General features: G+C 33.8%; 2 protein-coding genes across 3 annotated transcripts in view; both read left to right on the top strand.

The window, feature by feature from the left end:
* LOC149409762 (fibulin-5-like) overlaps positions 1–12,287 on the top strand; it is a 64,955-nt gene extending 52,668 nt beyond the window's left edge. Inside the window, exon 10 of the mRNA XM_089649064.1 lies at positions 11,480–12,287. Within this exon, the coding sequence (XP_089505190.1) occupies positions 11,480–11,642 (163 nt within the window). The 3' untranslated portion in view covers positions 11,643–12,287. The remainder of the gene's footprint in view (positions 1–11,479) is intronic.
* A 4,141-nt stretch (positions 12,288–16,428) lies between these two features.
* The window catches only part of LOC149409761 (transmembrane protease serine 9-like), a 33,827-nt gene continuing 25,224 nt past the window's right edge, over positions 16,429–25,031 (top strand). The window contains exons 1-4 of one of the 2 annotated variants that reach the window (XM_089649214.1): positions 16,429–16,595; positions 19,203–19,364; positions 20,878–20,999; positions 24,433–24,612. In XM_089649214.1, coding sequence (XP_089505340.1) covers positions 16,502–16,595; positions 19,203–19,364; positions 20,878–20,999; positions 24,433–24,612 — 558 coding nt within the window. In that variant the 5' untranslated portion in view covers positions 16,429–16,501. The remainder of the gene's footprint in view (positions 16,596–19,202; positions 19,365–20,877; positions 21,000–24,432; positions 24,613–25,031) is intronic. The other variant, XM_089649212.1, reaches the window with a different exon arrangement.

The following is a 25,031-nucleotide window of genomic DNA, read 5'->3' as shown; positions in this document are numbered from 1 at the left end:
TTGTCGAGAGTAAACAGCTTCTCTCTCCATCTCAATTTGGATTTAGGAAAAAAAAATCCACTCAAGATAACCTTGCCATCATCAGTACTGATATTAATTTATCAATTTCTAAACAGGAAGTTTGTCTTGCCGTCTTTATAGATATAGAAGGCGCCTTTGACAATGTTTCCATCCCAATCTTGAAAAAAAAACTTCTAGGCCTTGGCCTTCCCCCCATGTTTGTTCAATCTATTATTAATCTATTTCTAGATAGAAAAATTTTCATTGAACTTCCAGATATTTTTCCTCAAAGTAGGTCTATTTGGAAGGGTTTACCACAGGGCGATGTATTGTCCCCCTTACTGTATAATATATACACATATGATATGCATGTCGCTATTCCCCCACAAGTAAAAGTTATTGAGTTCGCAGATGACATAGCTTTCTTCTTATCATCCAAAATCATCCCTCTCGCCGTCAAATATCTTAACGAAGCCATGAATGCCCTTTGCACATGGCTCACGTTAAATGGTCTTGAACTTTCAATCCAAAAGACTCAGTGTGTCACCTTCTCAAATCGCCATAAAAACCCCCCCGTTCAAATTTTATTTAAAAATTCTCCAATCCCCAACGCTTCTGAAGTAAAATTTTTGGGAGTAACATTTGATAGGAAACTTAAATGGTCTTCCCATATTAATAATTTAGTTACTAAATGCGAAAAAAATTTAAATATCATCAGATCATTATCTGGCGTTTGGTGGGGTGCTCACCCTACTTGCATTAAGTTGCTTTACAACGCACTTATTCGAAGCCATCTTGACTATGCCTGCCCACTTTTTAGTACTGCCTCAAAAAATGTACTTGATAAATTAGACAAAATTCAATCTAAATCTTTGCGAATTATAACTGGAGCGATGCAATCGTCACCCATCAATTCCCTTCAAGTAGAATGTTCTGATCCTCCTCTTTATTTAAGGCGTCAACTATTTGCTGACAAATTTGTTCTTAAATGTTTAAATTCTAAATGTCATCAGGTTATCCCCAGCGTCTCGTTGTTCATTCACTCAACTCATTCATCTACAATCAGAGCTTCAACTAAACCTCTTCCTGACATCTGTAAAAATTTTAAGTCTCTCTCAGAGCTTCACATTATCCAAAATGATCTACTTCCCTTATACAAATTAAAATATAGTCACGTCACCCTATCCCCAACAATAATAGAAGGGATCGGAATCCTTAAAAGCCATTCCAATCTCCCGGCCCGAACTGTCAATAATATGTTCAATGACATTATTTCATCTAAATGGCCCAACTTTTCTCTTTTATTTACTGATGGATCCAAATCTCCCGACTCTCCTAACTGTGGTATAGGTATTAACGTTTACCACAATAATTCTAATGACAGAATATTTCATTCAATTTCAAATCAATTTTCAATATTTTCAGCCGAGTGCATTGCAATAATAGAATCTCTCAAATATATAATCAAAAATAATTTTGAACATTCCCTCGTTCTCTCTGACTCTCTCAGTTCCCTCCAAAAACTTAAATCCAGTCCTCTTCTTCATCCTGATGATCACTTTGTATGCCTTATTCGAGAGATGATAGCCTCCATTCAAAGCTCTGGTAAAACTGTAACTCTGATTTGGATTCCTGGACATGTTGGTGTCATGGGTAATGATATTGCGGATGCCTTGGCAAAACAAGGAGCGTCCAACCCTGTTGTTACCCTCGTAAACCACATTCCCCTATCTGACATTTTTTCCATCATCAAAGATAGATCCCGCAATGTTTGGTCGGAGTATTGGCACATTGCTAGTCAATCCAAGGGAGCCTGCTATGCCTCAATACAAAGGACTATTCCATCAAAACCGTGGTTTCAGCAATTCCCTCATTTTTCCAAAAAAGAAATTTCTTCACTCATTCGAATGAGGATCGGACATTGTTCCGTTCCTTCCCATCTTTTTAAAATTCACGTTGTTGACTCCCCAGATTGTACATTCTGTGGTCTAGAAGTGGGAACTTTAGATCACATATTTTTTGGCTGTCCCTCTCTAAACAAATATCCTCTCTTCTATCAAGCCTTATCTAAAATTGCCTCCCCTCCATTCAACATCTCATCTCTTCTAAGTCTGAACTCGACTCCAATTTTCATTATAATTTTGAAATTTGCCAATTTAAATAAAATTAATATTTAAATTCACCTTTCATTTCTCAATAATTTTAAATGATGGCCAAGAACACCCTTGAAGGGTGAAAGCCAGAAATAATAAGGAAAAAAAAAAAAAAAAAAAAAAACAACAGACATCCGTATATCTCAGTCCCTTAATTCTTGCACTCTGGCCACATTTCTTGATCTTTCGTCAGCTTACGACGATGTATTAATTAACATTTTGAAAGAAAAATTAATTAAAATAAAAATTCCCTTAAAACTAGTTCAATTTATTATTAATTTACTAACAGACAGATCCATTATTATCCACTTTTCCTCAAAAACTATAAATCGCAAACTATGGAAGGGGTTACCTCAGGGGTCCGTAATCAGTCCATTATTATTTAATATATATATATCAGTGATTTAGACAGTGTAATTCCTTCATCTATCAAGCGACTTTATTTTGCTGATGATTTCCTTATATATTTATCACACAAAAATCTATCGCGCGCTGCGAAGGAATTGAATTTGGCTTTACATAATATTAAAGTTTGGTTGTTGACAAATGGGATGAATTTAGCTACGTCTAAAACCAAAGTAGTGGCTTTTACGCGCAAAAGAAAAATACCCCCCTTTTATGTCTGCTTTGATAATGTCCCTCTTCAAATCGTTAAACAAATTAAATTTCTTGGACTACTTTTGGATCATAAACTTTCCTGGCTCCCGCATATTCAGAACATTTCGGCTAAGTGTGAAAAGGGGCTAAATATTATGCGAGCTGTTTCCAGAGTGTGGTGGGGATCTCATCCTACTACTCTTAAATTAATTTATGGTGCTCTAGTGCGAAGCCATTTGGATTATGGAACATTTCTTTTTGATCCTTTTCCTAAATATTTGGACAAAAAACTTGAAAGAATTCAGTCCAAAGCGCTCAGAATAATTATTGGAGCGATGAAATCTTCTCCAATTAATTCTCTCCAGGTAGAATGTGTTGATCCCCCCTTAATTTTAAGGAGACAATTCCTAGCTGATAAATATATTTTTAAATCTTTTTCTATATCGCGTCACCCTTTAGAACAAAGCCTTGATTATTTGTTCATTTACTTAAATAACGAAAAAAGATCGACAGATAAAAATCGACTTCCTCTCCTTCTAAAAAGTTTTCTTTCATTCAAATCTCTGTCTTCTTCCCTCCAAAATCTACAAAAAGATCCTATCCTTCCTATTTTCACCATCCCATTTGATTCTATCAATTATATCCCCAACGTTATAACTTCAGACTTCCGAACTGATATTTTAACCTCATCTAATCAAAATGTTGAGGAAAAATTTAAAAACATTACATCTTCTAAGTTTCCAGAATTTTCTCTCATTTACACAGATGGTTCTAAGTCTGATAACAAAGATTGTGGAGCTGCGGTACCCATTCCCGAATTCGATTTAGATTTGTCTTATAAATTGCCTAAAGAAATTTCCATATTTACTGCAGAATGCTTCGCAATTGAACAAGCTTTGAGCCAAATCCAGCTTTTCAATATTCGACGAGCCTTACTGTGCACTGACTCACTAAGCGCAGTGTTGAAAATTTCCTCAAATATCCATAAACCAGAAGACTATATTATTTATAATATCAGAAACACCCTTAAATCTTTAAATGAATTAAATTTCGAGACAATATTGGTTTGGGTCCCTGGCCATTTGGGAATTGAGGGTAACGAGAAAGCCGATTCTCTAGCTAAACTTGGAACAATTTCTGGCTCTAATCCTTTAGATTTTAGAATTCCTATCTCTGACGTCATCCCAATTCTTAAATCCAACATGATCCGCTCCTGGAAAGAAAATTGGACTAATACGAAAACCCGAACTGGTGCTTTTTATGCTGGAATACAAAATCATATTCCAAGTAAACCTTGGTTCCACGGCAAGAAAAAATCCAAAAGATTTATATCCTGTATCTCGAGAATGAGAATTGGTCATTGCTCCATTGCATCCCATTTGTTTAAAATCCGGGTCCTAGATAGTCCACTCTGCCAGTGCGGCATGGAAAATGAGACTCTTGATCACGTTTTCTTTAATTGTAAAAATCATTCATCCTTCAAAGGCATTTATCGTTTACTTATAAAAATCACCCACCAATCTCCCCTTAGTATTCCTTATTTACTTTCTCTCAACAATTCTCACATTTTCTCAGTTCTATACAAGTTCATAGACTTGAATGACTTCAATATTTGAGATTTCCTATTCCCGTATAGATTTCCCATAAAATTATAACCATCTCCCTTAACTTTAACGGCACATAGCACTCTCTTTAGGGTGAATTGCCTAATACAAAAAAAAAGCTTATTAATTACAAAGTTACTTATTGAAGGGGTACATGTTTACATTGAAGTAGGGATGGTCTAACCTAACTACATATTTTAATGTCGAAATTATTATGAAAATTACAATGGATACAAGAGCGGAGACTTGGCAAATGATTCTAATTGTTTATTCATTACAAAGTTAGGGTCTATTTTATTAATTAAGCGAGTAATTTCTAAAGATTCTAATCTATCAAGCTTGTGGCCTTTATTGCAAGTATGGAGGACTTTAACATCTCTGTCTTTATCAAACGAGTGTTTGTTTTCTAATAAATGTGATGCTACATTTGACAATTCGCCTTTATTATTTACCCGATTTGTAAAATGTTCTTTAATTCGGGTTTTGAAAGATCTCCCTGTTTGAACAACGTAATATGCTGGGCAGTTGGCGCAGTTCACTTGGTAAACGTAAACGTTTTTATTTATTGTTATTAAGTTTAATTTGTAGAACTCCATTTTATTTTTTTTATATATATACAATAATATTATTATTGGGTTTATAAAATCAGTTTATTTTTAAACAAGTTCTGCTGTGTAATTATTATTACGCGTGACAGCTGTTTCGCCCTCTAAAGGCATTATCAAACTGTATACGTATACGTAAACGTTTTCTATAAATTGAAAATTCTAATTTATTGTTAATGATTTCGATACCTATGTCGAGAAAGTTAATCTTATTACCTCCCATTTCCATTGTGAACTGGATTGATTTGTTAATTTTATTGATTTCTTTTAGAAAAATATCTAATTGTCTGTTTGTTCCTGTCCAGATAATCAGAATGTCATCTACATATCTACGGTAGAAGGCGACTTTATTAAACGATTTTAGTTATATAAAGTGTCATTTTCTTCACACAACTGCGCAAATAACCGCGTATTCAACGCGTTGCTTCGGATTCGGTTTACTGCATCAATGACTAATTGAAGAGATTCATGTAATCTAACACTCAAATTTTTAGCAACTAAATGTTGTCGATGGATGACACAATGTATTGCTATCACCCCTGGCACATTTTGTTTTGAATAGCTTATAAATCCATGATAACGTCCAACCATGGCAGGTGCTCCATCTGTAGCTACTGACATTATATTTGATAAAGGGATTGCTTTTTCAATGAAGTAATCCTTCAAAACATGAAATATTGATTCACCTTTAGTGTCGGTTGTCAAAGTTCTTGCGAAGAACAGTTCTTCGTAGATTTCTTGATTCATAATAAAACGAACATATGCCAATAATAATGCTTCATTACCAGGTAAAGTTGACTCGTCCAGTTGTATATAGAGAAATGGGTCGTTTGCAAATAATTACACAAGAACCTTTCAATATCAGAACTCATTTCATCAATACATCTTTCAACAGTATTGTTGCTTAAGGGAATTCTTTTAATGATATCAGATGCAGGTTTTTAAAAAAAAAGTTTTTAAAACCTCTTCAACGGCTGGCAAAATTAACTTCTCTCCGATAGTATGCGGTTTTCTGGATTTTGCTATAAGTAGCGAGATATTGTAAGACGCCCGAAAACCATCATCGTTTCTTTGTGACGTCGAAGCGAACATTCTGTCCAGCGTAGGTCTCTTCTGAAGTTTATCTTTGAGTGTTTGAAAGTATTTCAAATCTTTATCTGTTTTATCAGGGTGACATCTTCTCAAATGATCCTGCAGCTTAGATGGTTTCATAGCGTCATTGCCCAAAACTTTGTTGCATAAAAGGCACATAGGCAATTGTTTGTCCAACAATGATGGAATAAAGCCAAGCTTCAAATATTCAACACTGTACTGTCTACATTTCTTTTTAGATTCGAACATGGCATCAATCATCTGTGGGCAAAAATAATCTATTTAAATAAGACATAAAGTCCAGCAGCTGTATATTAAAAAATCAAAGTCAAATTTAAATTGTATGGTCTTAGATTTTATGGCAGGCATAGGCGTACAGCCATTATAAATTAATGTGAGAAGGGGAATGTTATGAATGTTACCTAAGGTTTTGGTATGATGGAACTTTAAGGAAATTTGAAAGTAACATGACAAAAAATGTTAAAATAAAATATTATACAACGAATAATAATAACAAATTTTTATGCGATTTATCTCTACGTACATTCGACTGTCATGTGTAAAAGTTCACTGGTTGCACTTTAGCAATAATACAAAATTAAAATTTTAATATAGAGAAGTATGTACAGTGCAATATCCATAATCCGAACCTCCGTAATCCGAACGTTCCAGTAATCCGAACTGGCCCACAGTGTAACGACCAATGGACAAAAGTACAATTTTTTTACTTTTTTGTGAAGTTATTTGGTAAGATATATGTATTTATAAAAGAATAATAAATACTTAGCAAGGTCATAAATAAGTAAATATTGACACACATACATATTTATTTATGTGACCGGCCAAAATATGTAGTTTAATTCCAAAATATTTTTTTTAATATGTTTCCTATATGTAAACATTTAAATTCTATGAAAAAAAAAAACAAAGAAATGAGAGTGTGTATTGGAAATTCTTCAAAAAACACGCAGCTATACAGTTTTGGATTTCATATTTTCTTAATTTATCTTTCAAAGTGGTAACATATTGTGTGTTAATAATAAAATACATACGTAATATGTATGTAAAGTTGTCTTTTTTTTATATTTTTCCGAAAACATTCCATAATCCGAACTTTTCGGTAATTAGTTCGGATTACGGAGATTGCACTGTAATTATAATACCGATTGCTAAAACTTTGAAAAAGAAACTATTGAGGAGTACTCGTATAATTTTGCATTATTTGAATATTAAACTACTAATAACTGAAGTTATGATCGGCATAATTTATCTATCTTTGCTAAGTACGAGTACAAAACTAAAATTTAATAAAAAATAATGTACTTACTTTTCTCCGGCACTCTCAAACAAAATAACACTGATTCACTATAATTTGTGTGATAAACTACCAGTTTATATTTTTTTAAATATTTTCTTAGCACTTTCCTTTTCAAGATTCAGGAAACGAATAAACGTATTTGTCTCACATTCGTATTTATAGAGTGACGAATTGAACAAGTCAGTGCAAGTTCGCGAAGCTCTGAGACAATAATTGACAAGAATTTTTCCTGCTCATATGCTTGTAACAAGATGATACTGGTATATCATTATGTGCAGGTTTTTACAAGTTCAAAATGTATTACAACCACATAGCGAATGCCTACATCCTACAACTTTCACAATTTTATAAACATATATAATATTATGATTTAAGATTTTCACGGCCAAAAGTATTTTTGTTATTTGTTTTTGGGGTATTATGCCGTGTTGCGCTAACTCCTTCTTTAGCCAACGTTTCGGACAGCATTGCAGTGTCCATCATCAGGGCAGATGTGTTATTTGAAATATTTGAAATAACAAATAGAAAATATTTTTTTTACTTCCTATGAAGTACCTATGTACTTTTATAAATAATGTATATGTCTTAATATTATAAGATAGTATAATGTAAGTAAATAGGTACTATCAGTGTATGTTGAGATCCACTATCGTGGACCCCCATTTTCATTTCATGGACCCCCAATTTTTTTTTCGCTGACGTAGACCCCTTGCAGGTTGTCATAGACCCCTGGGGGTCGATATAGACCACTTTGGGAATCACTGGGTTAGACCATCCCTACTTCAATGTAAACATGTACCCCTTCAATAAGTAACTTTGTAATTAATAAGCTATTAGTATCAGTTGCTAAGTCCCTACTTTCTTAATTCTTATAATAATTTCTCAAAGGTAAACATGTATCATTTCAAAAAGCAAATATAATCCCATCATAAATAATGATTTGACAATAAAATTAGGTCATTAATAATGCATATTACCTGTGAGGTTTTTCCCTAATAAATATTGAAATGAGCTACAAACCCAAGGTAATTAGCTTACTGGAATTACCAAATATTTAGAAATTCCACAATATTAAACGACTTAGTAACAAATAAAATTGATTAAAACCCTTTAAACTACCCCTCTCCCCCTCCCCCATATGTTGTGTATATAAACCGTAGACTAAGAATTTTGTGTACCAGTCTGAAGATGGCTTTGACGAGCTGAAACCGGTTACGGTCAAAATAAAATTAAGTGGAATAAAGTTTTTTATTTGTTTTATTATAATATAAGGATAGGATCTTTTTGTAGATTTTTGAGGGAAGAAGACAGAGATTTGAATGAAAGAAAACTTTTTAGAAGGAGAGGAAGTCGATTTTTATCTGTCGATCTTTTTTCGTTATTTAAGTTACTGAACAAATAATCAAGGCTTTGTTCTAAAGGGTGACGCGATACAGAAAAAGATTTAAAAATATATTTATCAGCCAGGAATTGTCTCCTCAAAATTAAGGGGGGATCAACACATTCAAGACATACATTTACGGAAAATGGAAATTGCTTCTCTTCTGGATTTAACGACACTAGTGCATTCTTCATCCCACCATGGGGTGGAATGTTTTATCTTAATGTTAACATTACGTTTTTTAAGTGTTTTTTCTGCAGCTTTTATTATCATGTTAGGAAATAATTCACATTGTAAACTATACAAGGGAAGACTTAGATGCTTGAACAATGGAGTCTAATTCTGAAGAAAAATTTCTCCAATTCGCGTCTTTCGTTTTAAATTTAAAACTATTGTTTATCGAAAAGGAATGCGTGGAAGATATATGGTGGAAGGTAATTATTATAGGAAAATGGTCACTGGAAAGGGGATCTTTAAGAATGTTCCAAGAACATATGGGAATCACCGAAGATGAGCAAAGAGATAAATCGACTGCACTTTTCCGATGATGAGGGGCAGTGAAACGAGTTGGAGATCCGTCATTTAGAATACATAAATTATAGGTATCCATAAAATCTAATAGATTATGGCCAGAACGGTTTGTTAACTCACTGCCCCAAGAAAGAGGATGAGCATTGAAGTCCCCAAGTATCATATACGGGGGACGAATCTGGGATATAAATGTTGACTATTCGTTTTCAACAAATATTGTAGAGGGAGGGATATAGTATATTGATAGTAATGTAATATCAGATACAACAGCTGCTACTATCTGAAAATTATTGGAGAGAGTGTGGAAAATGATTTGTTTAAAAGGGATAGAATTATGTATAATAAGAGCCGTGCCACCTTTGCCATCCAGTCTATCATGACTTAGACAATGATATCCGGGAATCTTAAATTGATATGAGGGTTTTAACCACGTTTCGGAGATGGCAGCAACTGAAATATTATGTTCATCAAGTAACTGTACAAGATCAATTTCGTTGGCAAATAGACTTTTACTATTCCATTGAAGTATTTTGCTCAGTTGCGGATACATCGGGAAGGCTAGAGAGTAAAGATTTCATATAATCGGCAGCGTTGGACGGTACTTTATGGTTATTTGAAAGGATCGTAATTAATAGGGTAATTAAAGTTTGAATAAAAGAAGAATTTTCAATCGTGACTTTAGGTAAGATATCGGAAGTGGAACAGTTTTTTAAGGCAGTCCCATTGGGAGCCTGGGATTTATTATTCCCATTCGGGTTAAGTAAAAGATCATTATGTAGTTTTTTATCGAAAGAAGGAATAAATTTTGGATTAGATTTTATCGGTTTGAAAATTGTTTCTTTGTGGGAAGATGATAGAGGGGATTTAGGGGAAGAAAAATGAAAGAGAGAAGCGTTAGACGTTATCTCTGCAAAAGATTTTTTCGTAAGAGGGAATAATTTAGAAGCCTGAAAGTAGGAAATGTTGTCTGCAGCCATTGACTGTTTGATATTTCTCTGTCTAGATAACTCTGGACAGGCCACACTAACAGCAGTATGGTTGCCCTTACAATTAATACAAATAGGGTTATTCGTTGTATTTTGACACTGTTCAAAGAGATGATCCTCTCCGCAATGGAAGCAACGAGGAGGGGAACGACAAATAGGTTTTGAATGGCCAAAACGGCAACAGTTGAAACATTGGATCGTCGGGAATCTGTATACTTCAACGGGAAGAGCGTTATAATAAATAAATACACGGGATGGTAATGTTTGACCTTCAAAAGAAATACAACGGATTGGGAAGGTTTCCATATAGTGGTGCCGGTGGAAGTATCCTTGAAATTCAAACGACGTGCTTTTAAAACTTTTGGAGTTAATTGAGAGTCATTAAGAGCGTCTACTATTTCTGTTTCTGATAGATCGGTTGGGATACCTCTTACTTTGCCCATTCTGGTTAAATTGAAAGTAGGTATGAACGATTAAAATTTATTATTTGAAAGAGAACCTATTTTTTTAACAAAATCATTAGCTAATGTGGCGGAGTTAAATTCTATGGATAGTTTGTATCGACCTTCCGGTTTTATTGATCCATTTATTATACCGAGGTTATTGAGTTTTGAGCTAAAACTAAATTTACCAAAATCCAGGGGATGAATTATTTTCCCCTGTTCAGTCCTTTGGAAATTAACAATAAATGGAGCTGAAGATGAAATAGAATACATAAGCTCAATGGCTTTTGCTTCTGTAGGAATGGTATCATTATAACTTCCATGAGAGATTGGGGCTTCGTTTGTTTGTGAAAGAGATTTAATTTTAGGAGGTACATTAAGGCAAAGCGGAGGTCGTCGTTTTCGGGAAGGAATGGTTACAGAAGTTTGGTAATCATCAGAATCGTAGACGTCTGCAATATCAGAAATGGACTCAGGGTCCTAAGGTCGATTTTCGTCTTCCTCCATTTAAACAAATAAAAAAAAAATTAAACAATAATTATTATTTTAGAAATAATAATTGATAGAAATAATACACGCAACTTCGTCGCAAACCAATAACACAAACAAAAATAATGAATACGAAAAGGTAACAATAAATAAATCTTATCTGTACGCCGCGCCGCCGTCAGCAAGCCTTCAAACACAGAGCACTGGTAGTAAACACGACTGCACACTACCGAGGTTCGGTGACTAATCGAATTAACCCTTATGACCCTATTCTTTCCAGATTAACCCTTTCACCGCAACAGGCCTTGGTGTCCCTCGTCAAACCTCCGTTGGGTCCACAAGACATTCATCTAGAACTGTCCATGGAGCTGTACAATTGGGGCAACTTCGAGGGAACAGCAGTCGCTAAAATATTCATATTTGTATCAGAATTCGAGTTCTAAATAACATAATAATAAGTGTTTTTATGAATAGACGAATAAAAATACTTTCCTAAGAATATTGTAAAAAATCTATCAGCATAATGGCGAGGGACTATCCTGGGCTAGCTACTTTGATGGATTCGATAATATATTCTCTGGTCACAATTTAACCCATAGATTATTTGTCAGATTCTCACGGTCAAACGTATTGTTGTGATTGATTATTGGGGTAGCCGTGTTGCTCTTCCTCCTCCTTTAGCAAATGTTTCAGACAGTATTGCAGTATCCATTATCAGGGCAAGTCAGATGGCTGGAGAGATGATGGTCATTGCAAGGCGGTCTGAAAAGCTGAATAAAGGTGGAGAATGCGCAAAACGACAGAACTTCACAAAATCAATAGCAATAATATTGGATTTTTGGTCCTAAAATTGTATTGCTTGGAGTCTTCTTATTGATGTTTTGATTCTATTGGTGGTTGAATATTTTACCATACTTATACGTTGGGAATACGCTGATTTCTACAAACAGTCGATATCGACTGCTTCAGGCAGTGACTGCGTACTGCACACCGATCTGTAGTTTATAAAGGTCCATGTATTTCGGATATCGACTGCTTGTGGCAGTTCATGTCAAGTCTTTATTTTTCGTTCTTCATTCTTCTTTTAATGCCCCCTCCTTTCGAAATTTACTATCATAATGACAATTTTCACCTTCTTATAGAAGCTGGATACTTCATTATGTATTCCTTAAATCAGTACTGGCACGCCTGCAAGTATATAAGCGGCCGTTTTCATACAAAAACTTTAATTTGGTTTTCACGCCAAAATGCTCAACCAAACTGAATAGTTCATTTTTTAATAAATAAATATAACAAATATCTTGTACGGATATAATCTATTTTTATTTATTTGTGTTTTAAATTACAAAATACAGTCCATTAAAAAATAATAGGTTCAAAAAAATTGATTTTATCCATATTCCTATCCACATAAACGCCGCGGTAATAAGTTGAGTTTTTCACTATTCCGACCTTACACACCGCGAACTATTTATACCGCGTTTATTAGTAAGGGGGTCAATGTTTAACCAAATTAATCGTATAATATACATATTTTAACCAACCACCAATTTGTTACCACATTTGCTGATAAATCGAGAGTATACTGTATTTAAAAAAAGAGATCAACGATTTACTTGGGCACAAAAGTTGAATCAAAGAAGAATGATGGACAGCGTCTTTTTATGTCCCTGTTAAGGAAAGAGGAAAGATAGAGTGGATACCACATGTAGCATTGACTACATTTGTACTTTAAGAACCTTGTGAACTTATGAACCTTATGATCAACAATCTATAACCATATTTTTATATTTATCTCAAAAATTTTGTAGTTGTAGATGGAGATATAATTATGAATACTTAAAATATACTTTTATGTCTCACGTTAGTTTTTTCAGTATTTTGTCAATAAATTATGTTTTATAAATATATGCCGTGTTTTTATTATTTGTGCAGAATGTATCTGAATCAGAAATATATTGTTGACTCGGTATTCCGAATTTCTAACGATTTACAATGTTTTTTTCTCAAACACTGTTGTGTTCCCACAAACAATTCTCCAATTCGTCGTGGAAGGAGATTATAAATAACTGGTTCTTTGTGATAAATCAGGGATTTATTAATACTTCGCGTATTACAATGCTGACTCGATAGTCGACCTAACTAGATGCTGGCTATACCAGATCTGGGAACAGTAAGTTTGTCTGGGAGCATTCTCACTGGCCATGGCGACTACTGGCCACTAGCTGCCATCTTACGGACTTCCAAGCAAGCTCTTTGCACTGCCTTCTTTGAGTGAAGCTCTTAACTAACTCACTTCTCAACAAACACTATAAGTTTTTAAATTCCTAAAAAATATATGTTGTTTTTTAAGTATCATTTGTATTTATAGAGCCATTTGTAGAGGCGAAACGGTAATTATATGAAATTTCCTCGATATTACCTACCAGATCAGTGTCTCACCAGTACAGGTGACAATAATAATACCTACCAGATCAGTGTCTCACCGGTACAGGTGACAATAATAATACCTACCAGATCAGTATCTCAACAGTACAGGTGACAATAATAATACCTACCAGATCAGTATCTCAACAGTACAGGTGACAATAATAATACCTACCAGATCAGTGTCTCACCGGTAGTACATGTGACAATAATAATACCTACCAGATCAGTATCTCATCAGTACAGGTGACAATAATAATACCTACCAGATCAGTGTCTCAACAGTACAGGTGACAATAATAATACCTACCAGATCAGTGGTGACAGTAATAATATGTTTATTGACAGAATTCTGTTCTACCTTTAACCCATTCTTGTTTGTTATTTACTTTTGCATATTTAGCCAATTATTTTTAAGCAATAATTGTTATCCTGGAACACCTTCATAAATTAAAAATATTCCTAGAAAAAAAATACATGCCGCTGACGGGAATTGAACCCGCAGCCTTCTGCGCTACGATTGGTAGAGCACCTGACCGGTAATCGGAAGGTTGCGGGCTCAATTCCCGTCTAATTAGCACGAAACTTGAGATTAGGTCCAATATGTAGTTCATTCATAGTGGGTATACACATTACATTGTATTTGAAGTGACGTCAGTTCACGTGAGTTCACCTCTTTGAGTGGTCGCGGTAAGTACTCTGTTGTAGTCGCAGTATGTTTGACCAAGTAACTGTGACTGAACTGTCAAACGCGCACACACACGTTCAAGTATAAACCAAATAAAATGTCACAATTGACCATAGCCTCAGATGGACAAATCATAACATTAAACAAATCACAAATAAATTCCTTAAAAAATACACATCTCCCTAAATATAAAAATCATATACATATAACTAAAACAAATTCGCACTTTACTTTGTCAATCCATAATAGAACATGAATTCATTGTTTGCGGAGAAGCAACAAACGCAGCTATCGGTCAGATGGAAATCGCACAGAAAACCATAATAGGTAAAACTTAAAAAACGTTGAATGACACAGATCAAATATTCAACACATTTGACGTACTAGATATACATTAAGTATACATAAAAACACTACTAAACTACATTTTTACAAAAAAAAACAAATATCAACAAACACAAAATATCATAAATAGATCAATTAGAAAAGTGTATAAAAAAAAACACAAAAACTCCGACGGTAAACACAAGCTTTGGACAAAGACCTTTCATTCGATAAAAAACCGTACTTCACAGAAGTTACCAAAGTACCGATTTAAAAAAAGCACTACCGCCTTTATTATTATTGTATACCCTGTTATTATTTCATATTGTATTTTTATTAAATTGTAAAATTGAGGTCACAGCACGGGCAAATCACTCAGTGAGGCCCACATCACCAAATAATTTTTAAAAATATGTATAGTATTGTATATAATAAAAAATAAATAAAAAAATATTGCATGACGCTTGAAGATTGATCAAGTTGGCAGAATCGAAAATCGAACACTTGTCATTCGATTACACTACACACAGGTCAAGTTTACTTGATAAAGTTGATTGAGGCTTGATCAAGTAAACTAAGGGTTAATTCATATAAGTATCTGTGAAGCAATAAATAAAAAGAAATACGCATTTGGAACAAAAATTATTTATTGATACAATTATTTTGGTACCTACTTTATCACATGTCTGATACGATAGGTAGTTCCATTTTTTTTTATTAAAATTGTATTGAACTTGAATAATGTTACTTACCCACGCACAAAAAACCTACATTTGTATTTTTAATGTTACTAATTTGTTTAATAAGTGTTTAAATTTCGGAGAAGCAGTCATCAGCTACTTATCGCGACTTCGCTTCTGGGAGGGTAACCCTGCTGCTGACTGCAGCTGTGTGCCAGCCCTGCTAAGGACGGGCGCGCGGGCCACCAATCACCAGAGGTTGCCGACCCACGCGAAGTCAGCCGGCGAACACGCGGTGCCGGCTCTCAAGACCTACTCGAAATAGCGATGTGTCGGTTCAGCTGGAATGGGTCCTTGAACTCGAGTTCTTGAACCCGAGTTCTTTGCGAGAAGAAGAACCCACTCCTACTCCCTTTTAAAATTTAGGCGCGAGCTAATGTCGTTTTGCCCAAGTTTGACGAAATCCATTTGTGTTTTAACATAGCCCATCTGACTGACTACGACGAAATTAAATATACTTATGTAAATTTCAGTTTTCGTTGAGAATTTACATCTTTATAATCTTCATCAAACGAACCCAGCAGAATCTACGTATCTTTATCCAATTATTATATTTCTTAATAAATACATCATAAATTAAATGAATATATCATGTAACTTAAAAAAATATATATTAGAATATGTATGTACCTACCCACCTATGAACCGTTTACCTGTCCTTGTACCTGCACAGTGGTGAACCTGTACCGAAGTTCAAGAGGTTTATTCCAAAACCGATTCTTACTCAAAAGTACTTTTGGTGACCGGCAAAAAACGTGCAGGTATAAATGACAAAGAAACGATTGAAATATGATAAAAAAATACCCGTCGGTACTTTTGAACGCTTGAACCTAAGACCTCGAGATTCCGGAAACTACTCCTAGAACCCGGGTTCTTTTAAACGGTGGCCTCCAGCATGCCCATCTCTAATTCTTTATCTAACCAGTCTAACCAGAATAGCCTCGCCCGCCATCTAACTTGAAACCGCACAACTAACTACTCACAGCAAACTGCATCTCCGGCTTATTCGCCGAGAACTGCCGCGTCGACTGTGCACTTGTACAACTTCACTAACTTCTCTCTAAACTTCTTCTAGATCTTTGAATTAGTTAGTTATTTAGCGAAGTACAGCGGCCATCGCGCGATGTTTATCAAATCATATCTTGCTAAAATGATTTATTATAAAGTGTTTTTTGTATTTTGTGCTGCGTTTTGTGTCGGAGACCAATTTGAAGACGGTATGTCAATATAATATCTTTATTACATTCATTATCATTGCTATGTAAATGTGCATAAAATAATTATTTCTATTTGGTTAAAGTTTCATTTGTAGATCTCTAACATCACTATTTTGATTAATCTTTATAACAAATTGGTGTACATTATGAAAACCAAAAAATATGATTTAGATAAATGAAAGGTATTCCTATCGCTTCGCTTGAGAAGAATACAAATACAAAATTAAATTACTCAATAAAAAATATAAATGCAAACTACTAATAAATATTTTTTTCAATGGAAATGTACGAAAGCATAAAGAAAACAACTTTAAAAAAAAGAGTATTATAGCTAAGATTATCTGTAACAGTTTCACTTAATTAACTTTTTTGCTTTCTTGTAACATTATTTACTAAATAAATAAAAAACAGTTTTTTGCTTGAAATCGAACGTTTCTAGACTCCGTTTGTCAAGCGATTTTAATGCCTATTACCTAAGATATAAGGTATACCAAGAATATACACATTTTTTGCTTGTAGCTTCCTATTAAGGTCATATATGACCGGGCGTCCATATTTAATAAAAGTATTTTTTTCTTTTTTACTATCATGCGGATAAACTTAATTTTTCTGAAGTTAAAAAATGGAAATAATAATTCTTTCCAGTTTGTCTCAAATATTTATACAGGAATCCATTAATAAAATCTAAAAAATAGCCAAAATGAATAATTCATATTTCGCGCCGCTATCGTAACAATCGGTTTAACTTTAAAATTTATTTTTTATTACATAAACGAGATAAAAGTGAAGGTACAGTTTTCTTACAAATTCCCCAAACAAACAAACTTGCTTTCGAAATATCGAGCTCACACAATTTTTCTATGATTGGAGTATGTTTTTATGAAGTACAAATGTGGTTTTGACAACATTTTTCTATGATTGGAGTATGTTTCTATGAAGTACAAATGTGGTTTTGACAACATTTTTCTATGATTGGAGTATGTTTCTATGAAGTACAAATGTGGTTTTGACAACATTTTTCTATGATTGGAGTATGTTTCTATGAAGTACAAATGTGGTTTGGACAACATTTTTCACTTAGATACTAAAATTTTATTATTTAAAAATTGTAATGCTTATTTTAAATGCATACCTACACCGGTAAGATAATTTTATCTTGTTTCTAAAACAGTATTTGTTTTGACGGAAAATTAAAAATCGTTATCGTGAAAGTTTTAATGTAAGTTTTTTCTTATTTTATTTAACCCAAACTATGAACCCAAGTACATAAAATAGGTTCTATGTTTGGGTTTAAGTAAAAAAAAACTATTTTGAAAGTATTACTAACTCTTTCATCCACCAATATCTTTATTGTTTGATGCAAACATTGTGTCTGTCTTGGAAAGATTAGGTTGGGTATCTTTTCACATAAAATTTTTTTTTGGATTGAGGTTTGAGGCCAAAAAACTTAACCAAAATGTGTTATTTTTTAAATCAAAATTTTTGAAAAACGCGAAACATAAAATTATTCCGGCAATTATACTACTGCCCGTTTATATTTTCAGTCATTTTTCAGATAAAAAATTCAGATGAAAAACAAAATATTTTGTCATTAAGCATGCTAATTTATTCAGTGGGTCATTGTATAAATAACGCTGTATACTAAGGAGGAAAAATACTACCTACTTATACTAATAAATTTAAAATGCATCATTTGAAACTCGTTTTGCTTTGGCAAATGCCTTGTCTTTGGCTTGTGATTGAGATTTTTTTTGTATTATTTAAAAAAAACTGGTTTCTGTCTATTTTTGTTATTCGAAGAGCTTGCGAGATAAACTGTCAACATGAAAAAGTAAGGAACGTTATAGTGGTATAACAAAGTTTGTAAAAATATAATATTTATAATGAACTAGCAAACAAAAAACCGCTGCCGCGGTTTGAATAATTCAGCGCTTCTTTTTAAAAATAACAGAGGGCACCACTTCCGTTTACAACAATCTTTAGCTGTACAGTCATTAAGATAATAATTGGAACTGATGTAATCAAAGTCGTGTAATCTTTTTTGATTTGTAAGGATCAAAATATCACAGTTTTCAGCTTGGCTAATCAAGTCAAGTTACATTCCGTGATTTTTCTTTGGTAACACTAAATTGATAATAAAGGGACGAAATTCTTACAAAGATCGCGGATTTTGTTAAAAATCCGGTTGATTTGCAAATATCGATCGGTCGCGCAATTTACAGCACTATCAGAGATTTTAAATCGATTTACCAAAGAAAATACCTACATAACTTTCGAAGCAATTCAAAACAGACCGGGTCAATGACATCGCAAATGTCATCTGAAGAAACGCGATGTTAGCAACTAAACGCGTAATGCGAAATGACCGTGTTTTTGAGGATTGGAACAATATTGGTGACAGTCTAAAAAAATCTTGCATAAATATTATTATGAATAAAGATTTTAACTCGGGCAGTATACGGCCCTGTTCACCGATGCCATACTCCCGGAAGTATGTAAAACGTGCAGTTGGCGGCCCCAGACTAAGTTGGATAAAGCAATAGCAGAGACTATGCGAGGAGAGGATGGACCTGCAATGGATTTATGATGATGACTTTATAATTCCAGAGTGCGGATTGGAAGAAATGTCTCTAGCTGACCGCGTGTGGGAAGGACAAGGTGTGGAAGCAAATCAGTTCCCGTGGCACGTGGCTATTTTCCGAAAGAAAGGAGACGAGTTCGAGTACATATGTGGAGGAAGCATTGTACGGAAGCAGGTGGTGCTTAGTGGTGAGTTCTTAGGCAGACTCCCTTTTACGCACTCTCCTTTAATTACAATAACAATTATAATAGTCTCCAGTTTTCCTTTCAGGTACCTATCTAACCCTATAACCTTAGCGCCCCCCCCTGGAGAAACTACCGTAAGAGAAAGAGTCCGTATCCTTGCTCAAATTTAAGCGGGCTAAATCAGCCGCTTAATCCTTCAATAATCTGCAGGGTAGTTATCTTTTAGACGCCGAGGCGTTAGCAGTGACACGTGTCAAATTTCGTATCGAATTCGACGATTCTGTGTCAGTATAGGCACAAAAACACCCAAGGTGTTAACTGTTGCTTGCCTTACTTGATAAAAAGTCTTGGATACGAATTCAATAAATTAATTTTATAACAAACTAACTGACGTGTACCTGGAATTGCTCGGGGTTATTAATGGTTTGGGATAAAGTTTTGAGATTGTGAATTCTAGTGTACCTAAAAACTGGTCTTATTTTTAAGGTGGAAATAATATTATTCTAAAGAATTGAAAACTTATAATTTTTATGTTTAGTTTTAGTTTCACTTGATCGTGCCACGTCTTCCTCGGGCATGCCAGACTTCCACCATTCACTACTGTAAACCACATTTAATCATATTTTCTACCGTTCAATACGGTACATCACATTGTTAATATTAAATTTTTCATTGTTAACAGTATTTCTCGGATGTCTTTGAATTCTTTCACAATGTTACTGTTAAAAAAACTACATTATATCGATTTGTATTCGACTTCGTATCTCATTCCAGTGCAGAGATAACACGACTTCTTCTACCATTATTTGGTCGATGTCTTCTACCATTGTTTGATCGATGTCTTCTATCATTGTTTGGTTGATGTCTTCTACCGTTGTTTGGTCGATGTCTCCTACCATTGTTTGGTTTATGTCTTCTACAATTGTTTGGTCGATGTCTTCTACAATTGTTTGGTCGATGTCTTCTACCATTGTTTGGTTGATGTCTTCTACCATTGTTTGGTCGATGTCTTCTATCATTGTTTGATTGATGTCTTCTACCATTGTTTGGTCGATGTTTTCTATCATTGTTTGGTTGATGTCTTCTACCATTGTTTGATCGATGTCTTCTATCATTGTTTGGTTGATGTCTTCTACCGTTGTTTGGTCGATGTCTCCTACCATTGTTTGGTTTATGTCTTCTACAATTGTTTGGTCGATGTCTTCTACAATTGTTTGGTCGATGTCTTCTACCATTGTTTGGTTGATGTCTTCTACCATTGTTTGGTCGATGTCTTCTGCCATTGTTTGGTCATTGTCTTCTACCATTGTTTGGTTGATGTCTTTTACCATTGTTTGGTCGAAGTCTTCTACAATTCAAACCACTCTCTAAACACTCTTGGCACTAATAAGAATTGTATGAATATGTAGATAAATCCTGTTACAAATTGACACCCAACGTGGGGCCGTCATAGAAGAACTGTTTTAATACATTTTTTAAATATTCGTTAAAAGCTTGTTTATTTTTTGGTTTTTAGCTGCGCATTGCTTCTCCGACCAAACTCATAATCACCAGGTTAATGTGGATGATTATAGAGTAGTTGGAGGAACCCGCCTCTCTTCCTGGAATTCTACAGAGATAGGTAGACAACAATCAGAGGTTGGTTTTATTTATTTAAGGACTGTTTTTTATTTGCCTTTATTGAAAATCGGTAAAAAAATATTTGTTTTCCACCAATCTTTAGAGTAAGCTACAATAAAAAAATGTGTATATTCTTGGTATGTCTATTATAGTCACGAATATAGGTAATAGGCATTAAAATCGCTTGGCAAACGTAGTCTAGAAAAGCTCGATTTCAAGCACAAAAGTGGTATTTTTTTTTTAAACAATTTTATAAAAAAGCAAAACAGTTCATCAAGGAAAACTGTAACACATAATCTTTATTTTATGCGTTCATACATTTCAATTGAAAAAAATAATTTGTTTAACAGTTTACATTTATATTTTTTATTGAGTAATTAAAAATATTATTTTTATTCTACTCAAGGGAAACGATAGGAAAACCTTCAATTTATCTAAGGCATATTTTTTGGTATTAATAATGTAAACCAATTAGTTGTAAAGATTTAACGAAAATAGTGATTTAGCATTAGTTAAGCTTCGCCTTCATTCTTTCTCTTTCATTTTCCGTCCCTTCTCTTTTCTCTGTCACTTTTGTGAAAATAATTTATAGTACAGGTAAAATATGGTTCGATAAATGACAAAATTTGTGTGTTCACAAAACATTGTTCGTACATTCATCTTGGCAGTAGAAATAAAGATCCACAAGTCAGCCCAAAATAAAGTGATGGGACATCCATCTAGATCTAGGGCAAGGCTGCCCAACCTTTTTTACAGTTGGGCAAAATTGACGATTTTAAAGTCACTGGCGGACCACTGACTACTGCCAAATAACGAAACAACATTGTATGTAACAAAAATCTAAATTCAAGTAATTGGTAGAATCAATGTGATTTCTGACATTGTTTTTGTTTGAATAATTCTCCTATGTTAGGAGTCAGTTCAGATGTTGACAGTAGCAACAAATCAGATATACAGGGTGTATCGGCAAGTACCCGACAAACTTTAACCAGCTATTCCTCAGCACATTTGGAGTAAAAAATGTTATGGGCGCTTTGCTGTCCGGTAACATTTTTTTTCCATTAAAAACAAAAAATAAATAAAAAATCAACACTCCGTCACTGTCATTTGCATTGTTTCTCGCGTTCAACAGCTGTTATTAGCAAGTGTGTGAAAAATGTCCTCGCTCTTTCGTACACACTAAATAATAATAGTTAAAAATGAGACGAATGGTGCCGTGCCATTTCGTTGTGATTGTAAAAGCGCGCCAACGTAGGTACGTACGTACATTATTCAACGAAACTCGAACAAAATATTGCCAGATGGGTTTTCAAACTTTGACAAAGGATAAAACATTGGTGACATGTGGTGAAAATATGAATATTAATTTTTTATTAAAAAAAATGTTAGCGGACAGCAAAGTGCCCATAACATTTTTTACTCCAAATGTGCTAAGGAATAGCTGGTTAAAGTTTGTCGGGTACGTGCCGATACACCCTGTATGTTGCTCAGTTAGAGATGTGCGGTATTTATTTTTTACAAAATTAAGATTAGAAAAAAACTTTTCACAAACATACTCGTACGTTGATCCAAAACTACTTAAACATTGAAACGCCAGTCTTCCTTTGGCACCAATTTCCATAAATCTCCAAATTCTTCTGAAGAAGTTTGTGACTTTGAAATTTTTATTTTTTTCTAAAAAGGTTTTTCAGTGCAGAATGATTTTGCAGTTCAGTGAGTTCCAACTGGATATTGGCAGGATAACTAATTATTTCAGTTAAACTGATGTGAAAGGATTAAGAAAAGAAAAAAAAATTGTTTTGTACTTTCAAAGTCCTGGAATCTGCTTTCAAACGACTGTAATAAGCATCTAATTTTAGCTTCGTACTTTATGGTGACAATATTGAGCTTCTCTTTAAAATCTTTGAGTATGGGAAAAAGGTCAATATTTTCGTCGGCTAAACATAGTCGGAAGTGAACAATCTTTGCCTTGTAATTTGAGATTTAAAATATTGAGATAATTGGCGATGTCAACAAGAAATCCAAGATCACTCAACCAGTACTTACTTATTCTTGAGTAAATCACTTTCCAAAGGTAACGCCCCTTTTTCTTCTAAAAATTCCAACACCTGCTCTCTCAAGATGAAGAAATGTTTTAACATATTGCCCCTTGAAAGCCATCGCACAGCGCAATACAGTTGTAACTCTCCAAATTCGCTGATTTCTTCTTCTTCAAAAAAAATTCTGAATTGACGTCTGTGAAGAGCTTTTGAACGTATGTAGTTTATGTAGCGTACTACCGGCTCCATTATATCATTCAACTTTATGTCCTTTGCACACAACGCCTCCTGGTGGATGATGCAATGATACGAAAATATTCGATCCAAGTAATTTTCAAATTGGCGGTTATTTTGAAAATGGTTCACGCGGGCGGCTTATAATTCGTTCACGGGCCTGGGGTTGGGCAGCCTTGATCTAGGTAGTTAATCCTTGTTATTTTCACGTTATTTTATTAAAAATATCTTATCTTACCAAATATTGATACTATCGACTTTATCGGAGTTATCTCATTCTATTCAGCATGAATGAAAACATTGTAAACGATATCTCACTCGACCTACTTTGTAAACATGTATTTTTCAACAACTCGAGATAAGTGTACATTAATATATAAAAACTATTTAAAAATCAACATAATATGCCGGAAATCAGTTTGTTTATCGCAGACACCTTTTTTCTTTCTTCTTCAAAAAATTCTTGGAACATCAATATCTTTGACGCATCTTTCAAAACATTTATAGGTGCAGCAGATATTAGCAAATTTGTCCTAAAAAATTCAAATCTCGGACTCGATTTACCAGAAAACGAGCGCTAATTTATAATTACATTTGGCTGATTTATATAGCGCCGTTTTCGTAAAAATCACTTCAAGAGCGCTGTAAAAATACATTAATATTGCGGCAAAGCTTAATGCCAAATCATTTTTTTGATTAATCTTTATAACGAATTTGTGTACATTATGAATAACAAAAAATATGCTTTAGATAAATTGAAGGTTTTCCTATCGCTTCCCTTGAGTAGAATACAAATTAAAAAATAAATTACTCAGTAAAAAATATTAATGCAAACTACTAAAAATATAATTTTTCAATAGAAATGTAAGAACGCGTAAAGGAAACAACTTTTAAAAATACTGTATTATAGCTAAGATTATCTGTGACAGTTTCACTTGATTAACTTTTTTTTTTCTTTCTCACAAAATTATTTACAAAATAAATAAAAACTAGTTTTGTGCTTGAAATCGAACGTTTCTAGACTCCGTTTATAAATCGATTATAATGCCTATTATCTTCAATATAAGGTATACCCAGAATGTACACATTTTTGGCTTTTAACTTCCTCTTAAGGGTTAAGAATGATATGAAATAAGATTATAAAAATGTAATAAGATTATAATTAAATAATGTTGCAGGTGCGAGCAGTGCGTTTAGGAGACGATTTCGGAGGAAGTGTCCTAAATTTTCAAGACGACATTGCTATCATCCATCTAATGACGACGTTCACTTTCTCCGCCACAGTACGCGCTGTCTGCCTTGACCTGGTAGATAGGGATCTTTACACCACGCAGACCAGTTCAGGCAGTGTGGGAAAGGTAATTTATATATTTCATTACTAGCTGACCTTTCTCTACTTTATACATATAAATCTTTCGGAAAAAATTCTCTAAATGATAGTGAAAACCCTATCAAACTCCGTTGCATAGTTTAGAGGAACTAATCAACCAGTCACAATCCTCTTTTAAGTTTATATTTATTGTACTGTAATAATGTTAATTACTGATATAAACATGAAATAATTGTCAAATAACTCCTACGCCAAACTCTTCATTGGAGTAGAAATTCAACAACATATGTTTTACACTATTACTTATTTTTAACTTATTTTATGTACAATGTAACAATGTTATAAGTTAAACAATAGAAAAAAAAAAAAAAAAAAAAAAAAAAAAAAAAAAAAAAAAAAAAAAAAAAAAAAAAAAAAAAAAAAAAAAAAAAAAAAAAGCCCATAAAC

The sequence above is a fragment of the Hesperophylax consimilis genome, chromosome 29 (assembly GCF_061612785.1).
Source record: "Hesperophylax consimilis isolate HC1 chromosome 29, BYU_Hcon_1.0, whole genome shotgun sequence".
In the NCBI taxonomy this organism is placed as follows: Eukaryota; Metazoa; Arthropoda; class Insecta; order Trichoptera; family Limnephilidae; genus Hesperophylax; species Hesperophylax consimilis.
Note: the sequence above shows the minus strand (reverse complement) of the source record. Positions and strands in the feature narration are given on the sequence as shown.